This window comes from Scyliorhinus torazame, chromosome 17 (assembly GCF_047496885.1).
Source record: "Scyliorhinus torazame isolate Kashiwa2021f chromosome 17, sScyTor2.1, whole genome shotgun sequence".
Lineage (NCBI taxonomy): Eukaryota > Metazoa > Chordata > Chondrichthyes > Carcharhiniformes > Scyliorhinidae > Scyliorhinus > Scyliorhinus torazame.
This window is the reverse complement of record NC_092723.1, coordinates 57,902,501-57,925,406: the sequence shown is the minus strand read 5'-3', so window position 1 is coordinate 57,925,406 and position 22,906 is coordinate 57,902,501. Positions and strand designations below refer to the sequence as shown.

At 46.7% G+C, this 22,906-nt stretch overlaps 2 protein-coding genes and 1 long non-coding RNA gene across 6 annotated transcripts in view; 1 reads left to right on the top strand and 2 right to left on the bottom strand.

Annotated features, from left to right (window-relative positions):
* The window catches only part of LOC140393885 (tetraspanin-18B-like), a 243,541-nt gene that overhangs the window by 159,412 nt on the left and 61,223 nt on the right, over positions 1 to 22,906 (top strand). The gene's annotated exons all lie outside the window — the stretch shown is intronic.
* On the bottom strand, positions 6,362 to 9,849 carry LOC140393886 (uncharacterized). The gene is made up of 2 exons (XR_011935764.1): positions 9,604 to 9,849; positions 6,362 to 7,105 (listed from the first exon to the last, which is right to left on the bottom strand). It is a non-coding gene; the product is annotated as an uncharacterized lncRNA (long non-coding RNA).
* LOC140393884 (alpha-1,3-mannosyl-glycoprotein 4-beta-N-acetylglucosaminyltransferase C-like) overlaps positions 14,483 to 22,906 on the bottom strand; it is a 241,478-nt gene continuing 233,054 nt past the window's right edge. For all 4 annotated transcript variants that reach the window (XM_072480459.1, XM_072480460.1, XM_072480458.1 and 1 more), the window contains 2 exons: positions 20,599 to 20,749; positions 14,483 to 18,183 (listed from right to left, as the gene is read on the bottom strand). In XM_072480459.1, the coding sequence (XP_072336560.1) occupies positions 17,027 to 18,183; positions 20,599 to 20,749 (1,308 nt within the window). In that variant the 3' untranslated portion in view covers positions 14,483 to 17,026. The remainder of the gene's footprint in view (positions 18,184 to 20,598; positions 20,750 to 22,906) is intronic.

Genomic DNA, 22,906 nt, shown 5'->3' with positions numbered 1-22,906 from the left:
CGCCTTGTCCCGCCGGTAAGGTAGGTGGTTTAATTTACGCCGGCGGGACAAGCATTTTAGCGGCGGGACTTCGGCCCATCCGGGCTGGAGAATCGCGGGGGGCGGGGGGCGCCAACTGGCGCGGCGCGATTCCTGCCCCCGCCAAATATCCGATGGTGGAGAATTCGGCAACCGGCGGGGGCGGGATTCACGCCAGCCCCTGGCGATTCTCCGACCCGGCCGGGGGGGGGGGGGTCGGAGAATTTCGCCCATGGATTTTAATTTTTATTCTCTTTGCTCAACAATTTCCCCATCTCTGATTTTTTTTCTCTGAATAGATAGCTTCCGAATAAGGTTCTGTGGTTATTCCTCTTATGCTATTGTTTATGCTGTGAGCTGGACTATTAGCCCAAAAACATTGATTTGACTGTTCAGGCAAAGGAGATAATTTTGATTTTGCCATCATTCAAGCCCTTACGTATGCACCTTCCAGTAGGAAATGGAGGAGAATGATCAGCTTAAATGATCATTCTCCTTCCCTAACCTGGAGCGCTGAGGCCTGAAAACTTAGCATGAACTGGGAATTGGAACAGAACAGTCCTGGGCGTAAACATCTTCAGCTGCTTTCAACATTGCCATCATAATGTTAGAAGTGGAGATGTTTGCGGATGACTGCACAATGTTCAGCACCATTTGCAACTCCTCAGGTACAGAAGCCGTCCGTGTCCATATGCAGCAAGAACTGGACAATATCCAGACTTGGGCTGACAAGTGGCAAGTAACATCCATGCCACACAAGTGCTAGACAGTGACTATCTCCAACAAGAGAGGATCTAACCATTTCCCTTAACATTGAATGGCATTATCATCATTGAATCCCCCACTGTAAACATCGGGGGGGTAACCATTGACCAGAAACTGAACTGGACTAGCCATATAAATACTGTGGCTACCAGGGCAGGTCAAAGGCTTGGAATCCTGCGGTGGGAATCTCACCTCTTGAGTCCCCAAAGCCTGGCTATCATCTGCAAAGCATAATTCAGGAGTGTGATGGAATACTTTCTACTTGCCTGGATACGTGCAGCTCCAACAATACTCAAGAAGTTTGACACCATCTAGAAACAAACAGCACACTTGATTGCTACCCCGTTCACAAACATTCAATCCCACTCACCTTCTCCCTTGCTACGCCTTTCACAAACATTCAATTCCACTCACCGTCACCCTCCCCAATCTTCCCACTCACTTCCCAGCCTCAGGCGCAGTACTGATTTGAGATGATGACACAGGAGAGTCCCAGCAGAATGGTATTGGCAATGAAGGCCAGCTCAGCATGGACATGGATGGCAGGAGTCGGTCCGCCCCAGCAGAGAAGTGAGCATTGCATCAGAAGCAGCACAGTGCTATGGCACCCACCCCAAAGCCTCTTGCTAGCTGAGGACCACTCATTAGCAATTTGGTTTTGGGTCAATGTAATTTCATTCTGGTGTGACACAAGATTGGAAGACCTGACGGAATGCTGGCGGGCAGCTGTTTTAATGAGCATTCATGAGATGCAAATTAATGCAAATTACATTCTCGCCACCCGCCAACGGGAAGACTGACCTGTCATTACCCCGTCATTGTGACAATTGCTACGCAATTTTACGGTCAGGACGTTTCCACTTTTTGGCACACGCGAGATTCTCCACTCCTGCCCACCACCAATCCCGCCAAAGGTGGAATGGGAGAGTTCCATCCAAAGTTTGGATGGATTGCATTCAGAGTTGGGATTTTGCCCGCATTGCCATGGACGGAAATGGCATCAGGAGTGCAAAATATCATGCGAGCCAAAAAACGGGGGCTGCGATTTATCAGCCACACTGCACCCGAAAAGCAGTGGTGCAGTGTGGCCAGTAAACGACAGGAGACCCGGCTCTCGGGATCGACCTCGCCCATCACGCCTCGCGAGATCTAACACAATCTCGCGAGACATCGCGATGTGAAGCCTGCCAATTGTGGGCGCAATCACTTTTTGGCAAATCTGCATATTAGAGCGAGGCAGCTAGTATCACTCTAATGTGCAGTTCCCAAGGTGCAGCTAAATGCGCTCCTTTTGGAACATAGTTCCCATTTAGTTAAATCGAGCCCGGGATTTCAAACAGCGAGACGTCCCGAAGCGATAGTCCCCGCCTCCCCGCCAGTGAAGTTACTGCTCATTACTACTCATATTTAATAATTGGTTAGAAAAAGATGCAGTGCGAGAGGACTGGTGGATAACTAGTGTAATAGCTATATTTAAAAGGGGGACAGAACATGTCTAGGGAATTATGGAGCAGGGAAATAAAAATAGTTGAATCATTACGGGCAGTATGGTAGCACAAGTGGATAGCACTGTGACTTCACAGAGCCAGGGTCCCAGGTTCGATTCCCCGCTGGGTCACTGTGCGGAGTCTGCACGTTCTCCCCATGTCTGCGTGGGTTTCCTCCGGGTGCTCCGGTTTCCTCCCACAGTGCAAAGACGTGCAGGTTAGGTGGATTGGCAATGATAAATTGCCCTTAGTGACCAAAAAGGTTAGGAGGGGTTATTGGGTTACGGGGATAGGGTGGAAGTGAGGGCTTAAGTTGGTCGGTGCAGACACGATGTGCCGAATGACCTTCAGCACTGTATGTTCTATGTTCCATTACTAAAGGAGAAGAACATCGGAAATCAGAGATGTAATAGTGAATAGTCAGCATGGATTTCCAAAAGGGAAAATCTTGTTTGGCCATCCTTATTACATTTTTTGAGGATGGAACAGGGAGAGTAGATCATGGCATTGCAGTAGATATAACTTATCTGGATTTTCAAAAAACCTACAAGAACCACCATATTGGATGAATGGATAAGACAAGAGCATGTGGTGTCAGGAGAGAAAGTGACATAATGGATTACTATCTGACATCAAGACGGAAAGCAGAGAGTGGGGTAACGGGTGATTATTCCGAGTGGCAGAAGTTGGGAAGTGGTGTTCCACAAGGACCACTGCTACTCACAATTCACATTAACAATTTGACTCAAATATGTAGGGCCGGATTCTTCCAAGCTCCCGTCGGCAGGTGAGAGGGCAGGTTATGGCAGACCATAAGACCACAAGACATAGGAGCAGAATTAGGCCAGAATTATCGAGTCTGCTCCGCCATTCAATCATGGCTGAAATGTTTCTCATCCCCACTCTCCTGCCTTCTCCCCATAACCCCTGATCCCTTTATTAATCAAGAACCTATCTATCTCTGTCTTAAAGACACTCAGTGATTTGGCCTCTACAGCCTTCTGTGGAAAAGAGTTTCACAGATTCACCACCCTCTGGCTGAAGAAATTCCTCCACATCTCTGTTTTAAAGGATTGTCCTTTTAATCTGAGATGGTGCCCTCTGGTTCTAGTTTTCCCTACAAGTGGAAGCACCCTCTCCACATCCACTCTATCCAGACTTCGCAGTATCCTGTAAAGTTTCAATAAGATCCCCTCTCATCCTTCTAAACTCCAAAGGCTCCGCATCTTGAGGGGCCGAACCCTCACCTTGAGGGTCTAGGCCCGCACCAAACTGATTTCCGCCCTGCCAGCTGGCGGGAAAGGCCTTTGGTGCCCCGCCAGCTGGCCGGAAATGACTCCTCAACCGTTCAACATATAACAAGTTCTTCATTCCAGGGATCATTCTTGTGAACCTCCTCTGAACCCTTTCCAAGGCCAGGAAATTGGTTTCATGCTAGCGTGATTTAACAGTGGGATCTTCCAGTGGTGCCCGCCATGGCAGGCTGGGAAACCTTCTGGAGGCCAGTGTGAAACTGGATGGAAGGCAGATGAAGGCCCACCCCCCCACGCCAGATTCACAGTGATGCTGGTGAGAAAACACACTGACGTGAAACACGTTTGAAATGTTGTGGCGTGCAGATATCGGGACTCATTTGAACAATGCCTGGGGCTGCCTCTGGAGTCTAGGATGGAGACCGCCAGCAACCCTGGAACATCATGGCTGTGGGTCTGGAGAGCAACGGCAGGAGGACCCTCCAGATTCGGTGTCCTGGAGGGGCTCCATCTTCCAGCCTCAGAATGTTCTTGGAAATACATCTTCATTTTCAGGTGGTCCAGTTTCTTTCTTCATTAGTGGGGCAGTGACTTTGGGTACCTTTGCAATATGGCATCTGGACCCAATGGTAGACATGCACCATCCAGGCCGTCCCGCCACTGAATTCGGAGTAAAACACCTGGGTGCATAATTAATGAGGTCGGGCCGGATTATCCTGCCAGCCTCCGCAGTCTTAAAATAGGAGAATTTTGACCATAATTTCTAAATTTGAAGATAACACCAAATTATACATTAGATTGTAGGAAGACATTAGTAAATTTGGAGAATGGCCAAATAATTGACACATTGGGCGGGATTCTCCGCAATCGGCGCGATGTCCGCCGACCGGCGCCAAAAATGGCGCGAATCAGTCTGGCATCGCGCCGCCCCAAAGGTGCGGAATTCTCCGCATCTTGAGGGGCCGAACCCTCACCTTGAGGGACGAGGCCCGCGCCGGACTGATTTCCGCCCTGCCAGCTGGCGGGAAAGGCCTTTGGTGCCCCGCCAGCTGGCGCGGAAATGACTTTGCCGTGCGGCGCATGCGTGGGAGCGTCAGCGGCCGCTCACGGCATCCCCGCGCATACGCAGTGGAGGGGGTCTCTTCCGCCTCCGCCATAGTGGAGACCATGGCGAAGGCGGAAGGAAAAGAGTGCCCCCACGGCACAGGCCCGCCCGTGGATTGGTGGGCCCCGATCGCGGGCCAGGCCACCGTGGGGGCACCAGTGGACAAGCTGGGCCGAAAGGGGCTGGGTTAGCACACTGGGCTAAATCGCTGGCTTTTAAAGCAGACCAAGACAGGCCAGCAGCACGGTTCGATTCCCGTACCAGCCTCCCCGAACAGGAGCCGGAATGTGGCGACTAGGGGCTTTTCACAGTAACTTTATTTGAAGCCTACTTGTGACAATAAGCGATTTTCATTTCATTTCAAGATCTGTTTTGTTGCCAAATATCCTATGTAGACCTACAACTCCATGGCAGACTGCAGATAGATGTTAATTCAGTCATTGATTTACAAAGCTGTTCCCTTTACCTGGATGCTATCTTACATTACCAACAGGAAAAACATATTTTAGTAAGAAGAGGCACCCTTTAAAATCATTAGCACAGGAAGCAGTGGAGAATTCGGAGAATTTGGTTTGAAAGTCTATTGTACAGCGATATGAAAAAGAGTAGTTAGAACTATTACAGACGCATAGCAGGTTGCCTAGTGACAGATTCGGTTGTTTTTTTTCCTATGGTAAGCAATTTCATTTTTTTTAATGTAGTTACCTCATTATGATGGATGAGGTGTGCTATTTATGTAACTGGCTTTGCTAAAAGCTAAATAAAAATCAATTATCTGGATATTAGCAGCAGTAGAGGGTCGACAATTATCTTACTGCTGTAATGTGTGTGTTCAACACTCTACTTTTGTTGATCATTTTGTTAAGGTTCCCCGTATACAATCAACAAGGTCCTTCATTAACATTTTAACAAGCTACTCAAGTAGGAAAAGAGGTAGAGAGATTTTCACCTCATTTATACAGCATCCGTCTGATTAATGCAACCATTCTCAATGTTCAAACTATCCTGAACAAAAAGAGAAACAGATGCTTGGGGAATCTGAAATAAAAACAGAAAATGCTAGCAAAAGCAGATCTGCCAAACGAGAAGATAATATGGGTGAGCAGTATTAAAAAAAAAACAGCAGAGTAGAGGGACAAGGACACACACACTCCTTGCTCAGATCCAGAGCCAGGCATCAGGAAAAATATTTTTCAGTGGAAGAGTTCTCCGACTCAAGCCAGGGGTCGTAGGGCAAACATGAGCTGTGCAGGGTCATTCCACATCTTTCAAAGCACCTTTACGGCTGGACAACTGTGGAAAGACTTTAATGTTGAAATCTGTGCCTTAGCCCATCCTGTCAAGGGTAAAGTCACATTTGGTTCAATTGTGGCGATGAGATCAGGGTGGACTCGGTTAAAATCTTGAATTAGTGGGCAGCACGGTGGCGCAGTGGGTTAGCCCTGCTGCCTCACGGTGCCGAGGTCCCTGGTTCGATCCTGACTCTGGGTCACTGTCCATGTGGAGTTTGCACGTTCTCCACGTGTTTGCGTGGGTTTCGCCCCCACAACCCAAAGATGTGCAGGCTAGGTGGATTGGCCATGCTAAATTGCCCCTTAATTGGAAAAAATGAATTGGGTACTCTAAATTTCTTTTTAAAAAATCTTGAATTAGAATGGAAGAAAATGATTCAAGGTACACTACTTTTAATATTCTCACCACCTTACCTGCTAAAAGGAATACAAATGCAGATGTAAGCAAATTAGTTTATTTCAATACCAGATTATGGATAGGAAAGGTACACACAGAAAATAATTATTTTACTGGAAATTTTAAGAACTTTCCAAAGTACAGTTGTATGTAAAATCCTATTCTGAAACATAAAACTACTCTGAAGCCCAAGAGCATAAATCTTCCCAAAAGAAAACAACTAAAAATCTGAAAGAACATAGAACTTACAGTGCAGAAGGAGGCCATTCAGCCCATCGATTGTGCACCGACCCACTTAAGCCCTCACCACCACCCTATAACTTCTCAATATCTCATAGCCGCACCTTATTGAAAAAAAAAGGATTTTGCAATAAAACTAACCCGTCAAAACTGTACCATTTGATTCTACGTTATTTTCAAAAGAGGTCACCGTGTATAGGCCCCAATTTTTAATACAATGCCTTCTTTAGTCAGGGATTAAAGAAGTGAGGGGTTTAGAGCTGGACTGCCGGCTACTGCAATCCAGAGAGAGACTTTGAACCTTTGTTAAAAGAATTTCAAAAGGAACAATGAAATTATTGGTAACACTCAGATCTGTCAATATCTGAAATAAGATTCATAGTTAGGGTGGAGTCTTTTCCCCAGAACTGGAATTGTTTACAGGGATTTTTAAAAACAAACATTTAGGAAGTCTTCCTTTCCCTGCAGAGGTTTTTAGGCCTACTGGGTTCATTGTTTTCTGTTTTGAAACAGTGTTTGCTGCCTTGAGCCTCATGAACATGATTGTCCTGTTTAAAAAAAAAAGTATTTTCTGTAAGCTTATGAAATTTCAAACATTTGATATTACATTTTAAAATGGGCCATGGGCACAGTGGCATAGTGGTTATGTCACCGGACTAGCAATCCAACAACAGCGGAGCAGACTTGATGGGCCGAATGGCCTAATTCTGCTCCTATATCTTATGAGTTCAAATTTTACCTTTTTCAAAAAAATATTTTTTAATCTCCTTTTTCGCATTTTCTCCCAAATTTACACCCACCAACAATAAACAATAATCAGTAATAACAACAATCCCATCCTCCCACCAAACCCCAAACATTAGCCCGCATGTTCACATAAACTGACAAAAAGGAATCAGGAATCACCCATAGTCACCATTAACACCCATCGCCCCCTTCCCCCCAAACCCCCTCACCCACCCCCCCAACTAATGTTCGATGTTATCCAGTTCTTGAAAGTGCATAATGAATAATGCCCATGAATTGTAGAACGCTTCTGTCCTTTCCCTCAGTTCAAATTTAACCTTCTCACGAGTCAAGAATTCCAACAGATCCCCCCGCCACGCCAGAGCACAGGGTGGGGAGGTTGCTCTCCAACCCATCAGGATCCGCCTTTGGGCGATCAACGAGGCAAAGGCTACAACATCTGCCTCTGCACCCGTTTCCAACCCTGGCTGGTCCGACACCCCGAATATGGCGTCCCGGGGGCCCGGGTCCAGTTTCACGGGCACCACTTTAGAAATTACCTTAAAAACCTCCTTTCAGTAATCTTCTATCTTTGGACAGGACCAAAACATGTGAACGTGATTAGCGGGGCCTCCCCTGCAACGTTCACACACATCTTCTACCCCCTCAAAGAGCCGGCTCATCCTCGCCCTTGTGAGGTGTGCTCTATATGCCACCTTCCGCTGTATCAGCCCCAACCTCGCGCACGAGGTGGAGCCATTCACTCTCCGGATCACCTCATACCAGAACCCCTCCTCAATATCCTCTCCCAACTCTTCCTCCCACTTTGCTTTGATCCCTTCCAGTGGCGCCTTCTCCTCTTCCAAAATAGCTCCGTAGACCGCTGACACTACCCCCTTCTCCAGTCCCCCTGTCGTCTGCACCTCCTCCAGCAATGTAGAGGTGGGCTCCTCTGGGAAGTTCTGTAACTCCATTCTAGCAAAATCTCGAACCTGCATGTATCTAAACATTTCCACCTGCTCAAGCCCATACTTCTGCTTCGCCCAGTTTAACACCTTCTCCTTCATGCAGTACTTATGGAAACAGATGATTACTGCTCTTGGCGGCTCATTCACTTTGGGCTTTGGCCTTAACGACTGATGAGCTCGGTCCAGTTCGTACTGAGCGGGGTTCTCACCCTCCCCCGTCAGCTCCGCCAACGTTTTAGCGAAGAAATCTGCCGGCCTTGGACACTCTATCCCTTCGGGCAAGCCCACAATTCTTAGATTGTGCCACCTCGAGCGGTTCTCCCTCGAGCGGTTCTCCAAGTCCTCAAGCTTTGCTTGGAGCCCTCTGTTGACCTCCACCGCCCTCCGCAGCTCGTCCCCCATCGAAGTGAGCTGGTCGCTGTGCTGCGACGCGGCCTCCTCCACTTCCTTCATCTTCTCGCCCAGCTCTCTCACCTCGGCCGATGTCTTTGCCACAGCTACTCTCACCGGGGCGATTGGCTCCTCCACCAATGACTTCAATGCGACCGCCATCTCCTTCCTCAAAGCCTCCATGTGCCTCGCAAACTGCTTTTCCAGCTCCACCGCCATCACCTCAGTCATCTTCTCCACTGTAAGTAGTGCGGCCCCACCATGCGGTCCAGCCTCCGCCATCTTGTCAGCACGTTTGCTCATCTTCTCATTCAACAGCGAGCCCGCGTTTCCTTCCTCGACGCTGCCTTTCGCATTCTTTCACGGCTTATTATTTTTCCTTTTTCTCACTCTTCCTTCCTTCTTCTCTCTCAAATTTCTTTAAAACTTCTTTCTCTTTTTTTTTTGTATTCCTCCAGAATTTCCCTGGGACCTTACCACATTCTAGGCGGGAGCCATCCGATGTGGGACATCTCACCTACATCGCGCCCTGGCTTCGGGCCTGCAGCCTCGGCCTTCGTTTGGCTACGCCCCCGCTGCTTCCTTCAAGTTTTCAGGAGAGAGAAAAAAAAAATTCTCTTTTCCTCTCCGTGCTCTTTGAGCCCTTCGGCTTTCAGGATGCTCCTTGGGGAACAAGTCGCGATCCCCGTTCCTCCCCCACCTGCAGCTGCCCCGCCAAACCCACCGGGACCAGTCTCTCCCCTTCCGCCCTTTCAACCCTCCGGCTCCGTAAATGGAGCTTTGACGCCATCACAGGGCAAGGGAGGCAGGGCCGACCTCGGAGAGGTTTATTTTTTCCCAACAAATTTGCGGGGAACCCCCCCCCCCGAAAAGGACCACGATATCGCAGACCGGCGGGAGCTTCTACTGAACGCGCCGCGCCCGCTCGCAGGCGCCACCGGAAGTCCGAGTTCAAATCTTACCGTCTAGTTGGGGAATTTAAATTGAATCAATGTCAGTCTTGGCACCTTGAAACTACTGGATTGTTGTCAAAGCCCAAACTGATTCACTAATGTCCCTTAAGGTAGGAAATCTCCTGTCTTTAAGCAGGACTCCAAATCTACAGAAATGTGGTTGACCCTTCCCTTCCCTTCCCTCCGAAATAGTCTGGCAGATCACTCAGGTGTAGCATACTGCCGTGAAAAACTGGAATCCACGTGGACTGCAGTGATTCTTGAAAGCAGTTAAACACACACCTCAAGGCAATTAGGGATGTGAACACCACGTGAATGAATAGAAAACAAAATCATTGCACACAGAATCTCTACAGTGCAGAAGAAGGTTGTTCAGACCATCGGGTCTGCACCTACCCTCTGAAAGAGCACCCTAACTAGGGTCACTCTGCACCCTATCCCCATTACCCCACCTAGCCAGCCCATCTTTTAGTACAAAGGGGCAATTTTAGCATTGCCAGTCCACCTACCCTGCACATCTTTGGACTCTGGAAGGAAACCGGAACACCCAGAGGAAGCTCACGTGGACACAGGGAGAACGTGCAAACTCCACACGGTCATCCAAAGCCGGAATTGAACCCGGGCCCAGCACTGTGATGCAGCAGTGCTAACTTACTATCATGTGGGTGGCACGGTAGCACAGTGGTTATCCTGTTGCTTCAAGGCACCAGGGTCTCAGGTTCGATTCCCGGCTTGGGTCACTGTCTGTGCGGAGTCTGCACGTTCTCCCCGTGTCTGCGTGGGTTTCGTCCGACAAGTCCCGAAAGACGTGCTGTTAGGTAATTTGGACATTCTGAATTCTCCTTGTGTGTACCCGAACAGGTGACAGAATGTGCTGACTTGGGGCGTTCAAATTTTTTTTTTAGCGTATCCAATTCATTTTCTCCAATTAAGGGGCAATTTAGCGTGGCCAATCCACCTAGCCTGCACATCTTTGGGTTGTGGGGGCGAAACCCACGCAAACACGGGGAGAATGTGCAAACTCCACGGCTAGGGGCTTTTCAGTCACTTCATTGCAGTATTAATGTAAGCCTACTCTTCACAATAAAGATTATTATATTCTGTGTAATATGCAGAATTGTGAGACAATGGGATCAAGGGAGGGTTGAATGACACATTGAAGGTTTGGAGTGAACACATTGGGATATAATGTAGTAGTTTCTTCTCCTGACAGTTTTGTTTAGAAAGAGAAACTCCATAAGCCAAAAGTTTGTGAAGTTTACAAAAAAGACAAACTGTGTCTAGGAGTCTGCTGCGGGATTAAGGGGCGGGATTCTCCCATACCCAGTGGGGCGGGGGGTTCCGGCAGGACAGAGTGGCGTGAACCACTCAGGCGTCGGGCTGCCCCAAAGGAATCCTCCGCACCTTCAGGGTCTAGGCCCGCCCCGGCGGGATAGGGGCTTGGCGCCACGCCAACTGGCGCCAAAGGGCCTGCGCATGGCGCGAGTCGGCGCATGCGCGGGAGTGCCAGTGCGTGCTGGCATCATCCCCGTGCATACGCAGGCGGGTTCGTCTCCGCATCGGCCATCGCGGAGGACCACAGAGGCCGATGCGGAGAAATAGAATGCCCCCACGGCACAGGCCCGCCCGCATATCGGTAGGCCCAGGCCGCGGGCCAGGCCACCGTGGGGGCACCTCCTGGGGCCAGATGACCCCCCAGGAACCCTGGAGCCCACCCGCGCCGCCAGGTCCCGCTGGTAAGGGACCTACTCTGATGTACGCCAGCGGGACCGGCTACAGACGGGCGGGACTTCGGCCCATCGTGGGCCGGAGACTTCGGGCGGCCCCGGCGCCCATTGAATAGCACCGAACCCCGCCATTCTCCGAGGTGGGCGGCGCGACTCACGCCGGGCCGGTGTTTGGGGGGCAGGATTCACGCCGACCCCCGGCGATTCTCCCACCCGGCGGGGGGGTCGGAGAATCCCGCCCTAGGAGCCAGAATTAGCTAGCTAGCTTATGCTATTCTGCAGTAATCCCGAAAAAAAGCAGGGCCACCATACCAGATACATTATTACATTATTGCTGGAAAGTAGCTGCGAGATCATAGATTCATTTACCTGGGGATCTCAAATCAAACCAATGAGAAATTGTTAGCCATCTGCAAGAGAATGTTACAAAGTCGGAGTTGGGTTTGAGATTTGTTTCCAGGGCAGGTAATAAAATTATTGAAAGATAAAGAGAAAAAAAACATGCAAATTATGGCCAGTGTCCATGTTGAATAATGTACCATGGTCCTAAAATGACTGGCAGTGTGCTGGCTGCAGCAATTCAATTTTGTTAAAAGCAAAATACCGCAGATGCTGCAAATCTGAAATAAAAACAGAAGTTTCTGGAAAGATTCAGCAACTCTGGCAACATCTGTGGAGAGAGAAACAGAGTTAACGTCTCGAGTCCGAATGACTCTTCTTCAGAGCTGAAGAGGTCCAGAAATGTGGTGGATTATATGCCGGATTCAATTTTGTTATTGTGCATCTGTGCCTTACATCTAGTTGCTCAGATTTTCATCTAACTGGCTCCTAGTAAATTATTCCCCTGAGGACATTAACCACGAGCGGATCATCTCTAAGAATAAAAGTTGATGTTATTACTTTAAATGAGCCAGTAGTTTATTTTACTGAATTTCGGTCAATATTTGTCCTTTAGACATTTGATTGTAAAACTTTAAAAGTCACAGTGGAGAACAAGGACTGGTGGGGTAATGGTCAAAATGATTCTGCAAAATCTGACTCCTTATCAGTTCAATGAGAGAGGAGAGGCTCCCTCTCAAATTAAAGAGATTCAGTCCCAAATTCATGGTCCTTTCAGCACTCAAGGCAGAAATAGCTGGGACCGAAGTAATTGAATGCAGCTGATAGTCAGGGAAGAGTTTGCATTTTAACAAACACACACTCTGATCTATTTTCAGTTGAACAAAGTATTTTCTCTTCCAATTCCCCATCTACTCTTCAAAACTGTTATTTGCTGAATTTCTTTTCACAAATGCATTTCATAAATCTTATAAAACGCTTGTGTGGTTTGCGTATCATAGTAAAGGAATAGGACACACTCGCACGCTCACACACACAAGTGGTCCATGACCAAGTCCACAGCTTTACATTTTACATGCCAAAATGACATGAATGACAAAATTGCAGAACAAGATTCCCAAACCGTCAGCAAAACTAAAGAGGATTTTACAATAGTCAGTTATACAAATCAGTGGACCAGTTTATGACTGTTATAAACACTACTGTTAATTATCCTTTGCTCACGTCTGTTAACATCTTGATAATTCAGCATCTACAGGAACTCTGGGCTGGTTTCTCCAATTTTGAGGCTATGTCCGGAGCATGTGTTTAGCCTTACGACCAAAAGGACGGCGCCGCCCCCACACCGGTTCTCCGCCTGGTGGGGGGCTGGTCTTCTCGGAGGCATGGCTGCGAGCTGAGTGGGGTTGTCTGTGCAGGAGCGGTTTTAGTGCTGCTCTCCCTTTGTTAGCGGGGGACTGGCAGTCGTGGTCCCAGCGAATCAGCCGGCAAGACCACCATTTGTGGCGGGAAACCTGTGGGGCCTCTTGAAATTGACCAATTAACGTTTTATAGCAGTGACGGCCTCGCTGGGTCGAGCGTCGGGAAGCTCGTGGCAATTCCCGCTCGCTGCCACACTTAGAAGCATTTTGTTAAATCTCACCCTTAGGTTCCAGGAGCAGGAGGCACTGGCATGGATATCAAGTAATATAAAGGTAGCCTTAAAAGCATTTTGCAATCTGACCTAGGACAGAAAAGAAAGGCCCTTCCAGATGGCTGTCTATCATGCTGGCAGTCAAATATACAATAGTAATAGGATTGTTGACTAATCATAGTCATTTGTTGGCTATCAAATAGTCTACAACAGACCCAGACCCGACATGAGAAAAAGCCAATGGTGGGACAGCTTTGGGAACAATGGATTCAAAGTAACCTGCATCACCTTGGCAATACAAACCATTTTCAAATTATCAGTGCATTCTAAATCCTACATTGTGACCTGTTGCGGGTTAATTTAGCCCAGAATGTTTAACAATCTGCCTGATAATGCTACTGCAGGCAGATATAATTAACCTTCTATGGAATAACATACTTTTAACTTTGGTGGGCGGCACGGTGGCGCAGTGGTTAGCACTGCTTTCTATGGCACTGAGGACCCGGGTTCGATCCCGAACCTGGGTCACTGTCCGTGTTGAGTTCGCACATTCTCCCTGTGTCTCCCAAAGATGTGCAGGGTAGGTGAATTGGCCACGCTAAATTGCCCCTTCATTGGAAAAAAAAATAATTGGGTACTCTAAAGTTATTTTTTTTTTTTTAAACTTTGGCCAGCATTGAAATGAAAATAATCTTGGCACCTTCCTGTATAATATCAATAGAGCGCAATAATTCCAAAGTATAATTATTTTTGGTTATAGGACACTTCATGTGTAACGATAAAAATCGTAAAAAGATCTTGTATGCTTGAGTGGAATGGACTGTATTAGGTATGTACTATCTGTCTATAACAATAATTTGTATTCTTTGGAACAGTAGAAAATGAGACAAAAGAGGTACATTTTGAAAACAATTCGTTACAATATGGTATAGGGAACAAAATCTTCTGACTCTTCCCACTGGAGGGATAGTCCGGTCCCGCCGATGGTGACCTCTCCGCTCCGCCCCCCCCCCCCCCCCCCCCCCGCGCGGTGCATTTCCCAACGATGAAGGGTACGAGGCATGCAAAACCTCAAAGCTATCGGCGGAACCGAAAGATCCTGCCGCCTGCCAATGGTGGGCCACTTCAGCCACCAGTGAACACCCCATTTGAACTATAATGGATTATGGTTATAATTCATTCTCAAACATTTAAACCGCTGCTTGTTTTCACTTTAATTTTTTTTAAAAGCACAAGAGTAAACATTTCCATATTCGTAGGAATTTATGAATAAAGTTCTTAATTTACAAAGTTTTTTTGAAAACAGTAATAATCACATTCATCATCGATTGGTACAATACATCAAGATAAAGGCATTCTTTGAATCAGCGTAAAAAGTTTGTACAAATATATACAATTCTCACCGATATCAACATTGCAGAAAAGACCATGAATCTCTTTCACATGGTTGGATATTCCATCTACTACCCTTGCTTTCTCAATATATGTAAAAATCAAACTTCTAGTGAAATGAAACTCACCTTCCAGGTAGCTCAACCACAACCATTTGATGATTTGTAGAATTACTCAAAAGTACAAAGTTTCCTGATGCCGCCCCCCCCCCCCCCTTTGTGAGATCCATTGTCTTGTTCTGTCAACTTGAGATACAGGGCATTTTCAGGCCCGGAGGTCGGGGGCAGAGGTCAAAGGGAGTTCAGAAATACCAATGCCGTTTGCCTAACCCCATTACCGCTGTTGCCCATTTGAAGGGAGGCGGATTCGGAATCCAGCAAGGCTGTCTGGTCTCACGAGGAGGGTAGCCGATTAGGCTTAATCAGGAGCCCTGTTAAGGGTAGTCAAAGAAGGCCGACTGGGAGGTTGGGGTGCGGTTTAACTACCTGACAGCAGACAGCCAGTGGCACGCAGGGGTGCCAATGCTCCAAGCAAGTTTACATGCCTTCCCTGGTGAGCCCACCAGTCGCCTTTAATTGGGCATGGAACCGGTCGCCATGCCAATCAAGGAAGTGCACAGGTCATCAATTATTTCTCCCTGGGAGCAGGCTCAGGACCCAGAAACAGATCCAACTTCCGTTTTCCACCTCCAAAGAGAAAATCCATCCCACAGTGTTGGGGACGACCCTCGTGGCCAGCAATTCCTGATTGGATAATGCAAGTGTACCTCTGCAACGAGAGACTCAACCTGGCAGTCTCTTGCACTCCCGGGAGAGATTGTATGTACACCGGTGTCCAAACCTTCACCTTTTCGACAACGGAGTTTGAATGACGAGAGATTTTAACCTCTGGTTGGTCCGGGGGGGGGGGGGGGGGGGGGGTGATGAAGTTGGGTTGGGTGGGAAACAAGTTCCAGTTCCCTCATGCTTCTTTGCTCTGAACAAACAACCTCTGAACAAACAACCAGGGCAGCACGGTAGCATTGTGGATAGCACAATTGCTTCACAGCTCCAGGGTCCCAGGTTAGATTCTGGCTTGGGTCACTGTCTGTACGGAGTCTGCACATCCTTCCCGTGTGCGCGTGGGTTCCTCCGGGTGCTCCGGTTTCCTCCCACAGGCCAAAGATGTGCGGGTTAGGTGGATTGGCCATGATAAATTGCCCTTAGTGTCCAAAATTGCCCTTAGTGTTGGGTGGGGTTACTGGGTTATGGGGATAGGGTGCTCTTTCCAAGAGCCGGTGCAGACTCGATGGGTCGAATGGCCTCCTTCTGCATTGTAAATTCTATAAACAAGATACTATTGCCCAGCAATCTCGGCTTTTACAAGATTTCCACATATATGCCGCATTTGCATTGTGCTTATTAATAGCGGATGACGGAGGAAGCAGGTGATCAGATATACGCAATATTTTGAGGGTATTGCTGTAAATTTTTCAAATGTTTCCATCAATTATAACTTGGTCCCTGGCATTATCAACTTGACCTGGCCCTTTTTTTTCTCGTTCCCAATCAGATTACTAAATCACCCGAGTGATCAGAAATGGAGGGCATGTGTTCGGTGCCAGTTCGATGCCGAAACATTTAAGCCGATGGTCTGACGATCACTTAATTCCAGAGCGAAGGGTCATACTGCAATGATGGCTTAAAAAGTGATAACATATGGCATCCAGTAAATAGACGTTTCTTTTGATATCACTGCCTGCTGCACTGCGGAATACATTTGGAATTAACCATTTGATAGGGAATGTTGGTTGGCTGCAGGTAGCTTGGTATTCAAAAACCTTTCTAAAGTGGTCGTATGGAACTATTTTCATTGTATAAAAGTTCTTATACATCAGAAAAAAATAGTTGATCCATTCAGTTCTAATCAATATCCCCAAACTGGCACCCACTAACTAGTACCTTGTTGCTTTAAAGATAATGTTTTGGTTTCGATATCCCTGGGCTGGATGGGGTGGTGGTAGAGGTTCTAAATTAACCAGGGTTTGCTCTTGATCATTGGCGACCAAGCACTCCTAAAAATAGGATTTGCATTAGGAGTTAGCTGAGCTTGGCTTTGGCACTCCTTAGTTGAATAGGCTGATAACATTCACTGTTTAGGCTCACTTGTATTAAAGTGACCACTTTGGTAAGATAGTCATGAAACTATGGGTGGAATTTTATGGGTCTGCTGCGGTGGGGTGGAAAATACAGTGAGCTGTTCAAACATCCAATGGATTTTTGACAGGAGGGGGCCATACAACTTCACCCTACATTACATTAAATATCATGGATGAAAACTATAAATTAGAGGGTGTATTTTGTCATAGTAGATTGCTGTGCTTTGTCCAAATACTAATGCTTCTAATAATTAGCCAGTCTTTTTGACTGTTTGTTATGTATATTCGTACACAGTCGACACTGAAATTAATAATGGAACTGATATCTTTTTTATCCCACAGTCCCTTTTGGAACTCATTTAGTTTAACATAGTCTGTGCAATCTTTACCCTTCTGGGTCACTTTTGGATGCTTTCCAATTTCAAGGATCCCAGAGTGAAGAATATCATTATGCCTGTCCTCTGAACCAGAGACTACGTGGATTCTGGTAACGTTTATAGGCTTCACAAATATAATAGTGAAGTGGTCTCCAGCGGTGGGCGATTTTCCCCAAAAGTACTCATCGCCATTGCTGTAGGCTTTGCTGGGGTCGTAGTTCTCAAATACTTTGAGACTTGTGTAGATCATCGCTGGTGGGTTGTCAGGAATATCAAAGAAATCCTCTTCAAAGTCATCATCCTTTAACCTATTTTCTGTCCCTCTGAAAGAGGAATAATATCCAATGTGTTGAAATAGGGAAGGCTTAAAGCGGAGGACATCCTTTTGGGTGAGAAGGCCTCGGAAATGAGTTAGCAACCAGTCACACGGCATCTCTTGGTAAAACATCAGCAGAAAGTGTGCCAACCTCGGAAGATCAGTCGAATGGTAAAGTTTTCCAATATATCCTAACTTGGAAAACTCCAAGGTCACCCAATAGGAGCCTTCTTTGGAAGCAAGGACTTTCTTAATTGCAGTTAAGAAAGAACGGGCACATTGAACATCATCCTCCAGCATTAGGTAATAATCTGATAAATTTGCACAGAAATTGAGCAGGAAAGCATAGTCAACATTCTGTTTTGACCTGAAAGTCACACGATCAGCTGGGTCGTTATAATTTCGTTTCAGGCCGTATAGAGGTGGATAGTACAATTTGGGAGCATGAATAATAACCAGGTGGTCTGAGATGATATGATGAGCAAATTTTCTGGAAATATCCTGAACCACTTGTGCATTCCACGCCATGTCAAAGTCAGCCAAGTGTACGACCACCACCATCTCAGTCAGCTCTTCATTTGTGGATTGTTCAAATATCGATTTAAGTGTTTCAAGCAGGTAATTCCCACGTTTTCGTTTCACGGAGGACAGTCCTACTGCAAGGTATTCTGTAAATTGTGGAGAGAGAAAATAATTTATACAATCACCAAAAATCGAAGGACGCTCTTGAAAAATTTCAAAGCAAAATCACTTCAAATTACTTCCTTTCCTTGTGAAAATTTAAGATGGTTTTGTATTAAAAAAAGGACAGGATCCATGCATGTGGTTCAGTTTGGATGCTAGTTATGACTTTCATATACATCAAAGTTTACAATGGGATGTCTAGTTTAACTATCCATTCAGCGGTTTCTTGACGACAAGGGGAGAAAATGGATGCCTCCTGCAACAGATCTTAGTGGGAAAGCTGATGTGAGCCATGGTGGGAAAGCTGATGTGAGCCATGGTGAGGGACTCACAGCCAGAATCACATTTCAGGTCGACCCTCAGCTCCCACTTACAGAGTGGGTCGCCACATTGCCCACGCCCTATGCAGATTGGGCTGATTGTTGCCCTCTGTTTCTGAGGGAGCATGAAGTCAGGTTCTTCCATGTTGGATCAGTGATGCGATGTGGATTTTTTATTCTGCCAGCGTCTCAGAATTCCATCTAAGTGGGTAATGGGTTGGTAATAGCACCACTGAATCCCTACAGTGTCGAAGGAGGCCATTCAGCCCATCGAGTCTGCATCGACCCTCCAAAAGAACACTCTACCTGGGCCCACTTTCCTGCCCAACTCTATCTCTGTGAACCCATAATCTAACCTGCACATCCCTGGACACTAAGGGGCAATTTAGCATGACCAATCCACATAACCTGCACATCTGTGGACTGTGGGAGGAAACCGGAGCACCCAGAAGAAATCCATTTTGGGATCAAGTTCACCCTGGATACCAGTTGATCTCTGGGAATCAGATAGTTAATCTTCATTTGAAATGTTTTTTAGTCATAGGATTGACTCCCATGACTTGGACAACATATGGTTCCCATCATCAGCATAAATGACACTCCACCAGCAGCAACAAACCTTTAGCTTGAGCAGGTGAAGGAACGATGGGCCAAATGGCCTCCTCTTGCGCCTTCATAATCATGTGATTCTGTGAGAATAATATGGCTAAGAAATCTTGATAAAATCATCTGAATCCCCTTGATTTATTCCAGATTATAATCTAAGTGAAATATTTACAATAATATATATTGTGCAATAAAGAGTGGGCGATGCAGTAAACGGTGACCCTTAATCTAACCTAATTTGGTGAAAATTTGAGATCTTGTCCCAGCTGCAGGGGCCCCAAGTAAAACTAGTCTAGACATTCTTATCTGAGTGGCAAGGTAGAATACCACCCATATTTTTGTATATGTGAAGCTACTTGTGGTCTCACTGGCTTGTGTAGAAATCATATTTCTACAGTGGCTGACATTTAGGTTTAGCAAGCAGGGTGGGGGTGGGAAGAGGAGGCTTGATTCTGCACTTACTCTCTGCTATAGCCGAAATGAGGCTGGTTGCTACGAGAACTAGCTGCATAATGACCAAATAAAATGTTAGCAAATTCACTGAATATTAATCAAATATTAATAATTAATTGATATTAATTGGATATCTTTTGCTCCCTTGTTATTAAGAAAAGTTCTCAGCAGCCTGCCTGAGCTGACACAGACACAGAATAGTAGTCAGCATAGATTTACATTATCTGATGATGATTGGTGCCTGTGATGAAAAGTCAAAACAATGTTGCTTTTCCTGGCACTGGGCAGAATTCCTTCATTTTAACAATTGCAAAATTCAACCGCAAAAAAGTTAAACAGGGAACACGCAAGTGACTAAATCTTCCTCTGCAAGGGCAAAATACAAAACTTTAGCTCTGGGTTAAATGTAATACATGGAAAAGAGATCCTGCCAAAAAGAAGTTTACCAGTCAAAGGTCAACATTTGAAGTGTCCACTCTACAAGTGCACAGGTGACAGAAATATTTTAAAAGTAATTTTACTGTCAAAGTGTGAAGAGATCTTGTTTGTGCCAATTTGAACAGAAATTAGGGATGTCACAATACTCCACAAAATGTAACGTTCATTGACAACTTGAGTGCTACATGAAATTGAATGGAACCTGCTTTTAATCCGAGGAGAGCGTGTTACAGCAGATTTGGAGGTTATCCATTCACCTCTACCATTTGTGTTTGAACCCAAAAAATAGAGGGTGCTTTGTGAAGTTTTAGCTTCAGGCACATTTTGAAGAGGAGGAGCAGTTGTGTTCCATGATTGGAAGCATAAGCCATCTTTAAGTGCTTGGTGGAAATGCTGGGATTCCTCTTTTGAGAGTGAAATTCTTCACAATAAAGTAGCATAAATGTAGGAAAAACAGGAATTTGAAACTCTAACTTCGGAAGCATTAGACCAAGGCTCTCACATTTAACCGGTTAATTTAAACCTTTTCATTTTACAATTAACATATGAACAACTTTTGAAGAAAAAAAGTTTTTCTCTTACTCTTTTTCAATAAAGGATAACCTGCTAAGAATTGATAGGTGACATTAATAGGTGCAGAAAAGTTGATTAGCTCCCTGAAGTTCTGCACATTCCTTTTGGAGTACAACTGTTGTACGGCTATTTCTTTGGCCAGTCTCCTTTCTTCTTGATCCTGAAAGACAATGTGAGCCATCATAAATTGCACTGCGAGCAAGAAATTGGACAATTATCAAAGACAGTGCTTCAGTAATCCTGCTTTATGGGTCCAGCTAGCGATCTTGGCATTTTTCACACAGAGAACACATCACAAGTGGGAGGGAAATGGGTGCCCAACATTGTCAAGTAAACCATCTAGTTCTTTACGAAAGAAATATAGATATAGTTGCTTTGCCAAAACAATGGGTTTTCCCCGTTGTTTGCACCCTCCTCTGCTGGAGAACCTGCAGTGGCAGGCGGGTGGGTTGGGGGGTGCACCATGGTAGCACAATGGCTAGCACTGTCGCTCTGATGTGTTGGGTATGCAGGGTCTGCGAGGACTGCGTTTACCAGAGCAGAGAGAGAGAGACAGGCTACCCAACACTTGTAGAAGGACAACTCTATTTTATTTAGCTATGAGCTGTTAAACATACTTGCACTGTGGGTTGACTGGAGACCTGAGGCTAACCTGACCAGACTATACTGCCAGCACATGGTAGATGTTCGTGTTACTAATCACGGGCTCTGGCTGTCTCAGAGGCTGCATCCCGAATGAGCGGGAAAACTAGTGCCCTCTGGCTATATAGTGGCCGTGTCCTGTCTGGTGATTGGCTGCTGTGTTCTGTGTGTTGATTGGTCTTTCAGTGTGTCAGTCAGTGTCTGTCTCTGCACCATCATATACTTGTGTGTATATTATGACATCTCCCCCTTTTTGAAAAAAAATATGTGTACGTGGCAATAAATAGTGTGGTATGTGAATGTGTCTGACTATGTGGAGAATATGTGAGCATATTTACAGAACTATATACAAAAATTCTAACATATTTACACAGGAAGGAACATATTTACACTAGTGCAGATAGACTGTATGTAACAAAACACGGGACATGAATAACAGTATGTACAAACTCGCTAACATATAACCAGGGTAACGAAACGATCAGTCCATGAGTTTAGAGAGTTCATAAATTCAGTCTCTGTGGTGGGCGACGAATACTGGTTGACCGCCGCAAGCGTGGGTCAGGGGCCACCTGCTCTGGAACGGGTGGGACTGTCAGTCGCAGAGGGTGGCAACAGAAGAGGTAGATCTGCGAGTTTTTGGGCGGGCCTGTCCTGAGGGCGAGGCAGGGCATCACGATCTGGCGGCGAGCGTGGAAAGAGCTGCAGTGCCCGCCTATTTCGGCGAAGAAAAGAGCCATCCTGCATACGAACCAGGAACGACCTGGGGGCCACTTGCTTGATTACCACCACGGCGGCAGACCAGCCACCTTCAGGACGTTGTACACAAACCTGGTCATCAGGAACGAGAGCAGTGAGATCTGTGGCGCGGGCGTCGTACGCCGTCTTGTGTTGGGCCCGAGACAGTTGCATTCAACGCAGGACCGGAAAGTTGTCCAAGTCTGGGGCGTGTATTGCAGGCACCGTCATTCGTAACAATTGAGCTGGTGACAGGCCAGTGGACAATGGAGTTGACCTGTAGGCAAGTAGTGCGAGGTAAACGTCGGATCCCGCATCGGCCGCTTTGCACAGAAGTCGTTTGACAACGTGTACCCCCTTTTCAGCTTTGCCATTCGACTGGGGGTAGTGGGGACTTGAGGTGACATGCGTGAAATTATACCGCCGGGCAAAGTTGGACCACTCCTGACTAGGAAAACACGGGCCATTATCGGACATGACCGTGAGTGGGATGCCATGGCGAGCAAAAGCCTCCTTGCATGCATGGATGACCGCTGTCGACGTGAGGTCATGCAGCCTAACTACCTCTGGGTAGTTAGAAAAGTAGTCCACTATGAGGACATAGTCCCGGCCTAGTGCATGGAACAGATCAATGCCAACCTTGGTCCAGGGGGACGACACCAGTTCATGTGGCTGCAAGGCCTCTTTTGGCTAAGCTGGTTGGAACCGTTGGCATGTCGGGCAGTTGAGAAAGGCGTTGGCGATGTCATGGTTGATGCCAGGCCAGTACACTGCCTCACGGGCCCGCCGTCGGCACTTCTCCACACCCAGGTGACCCTCATAGAGCTGCTCAAGGACGAGCTCCCGCATACTGTGAGGGATGACGATCCTGTCCAACTTTAGAAGAATTCCATCTACCACTGCCAGGTCATCTTTGATTTGTAGAATTGCGGGCATT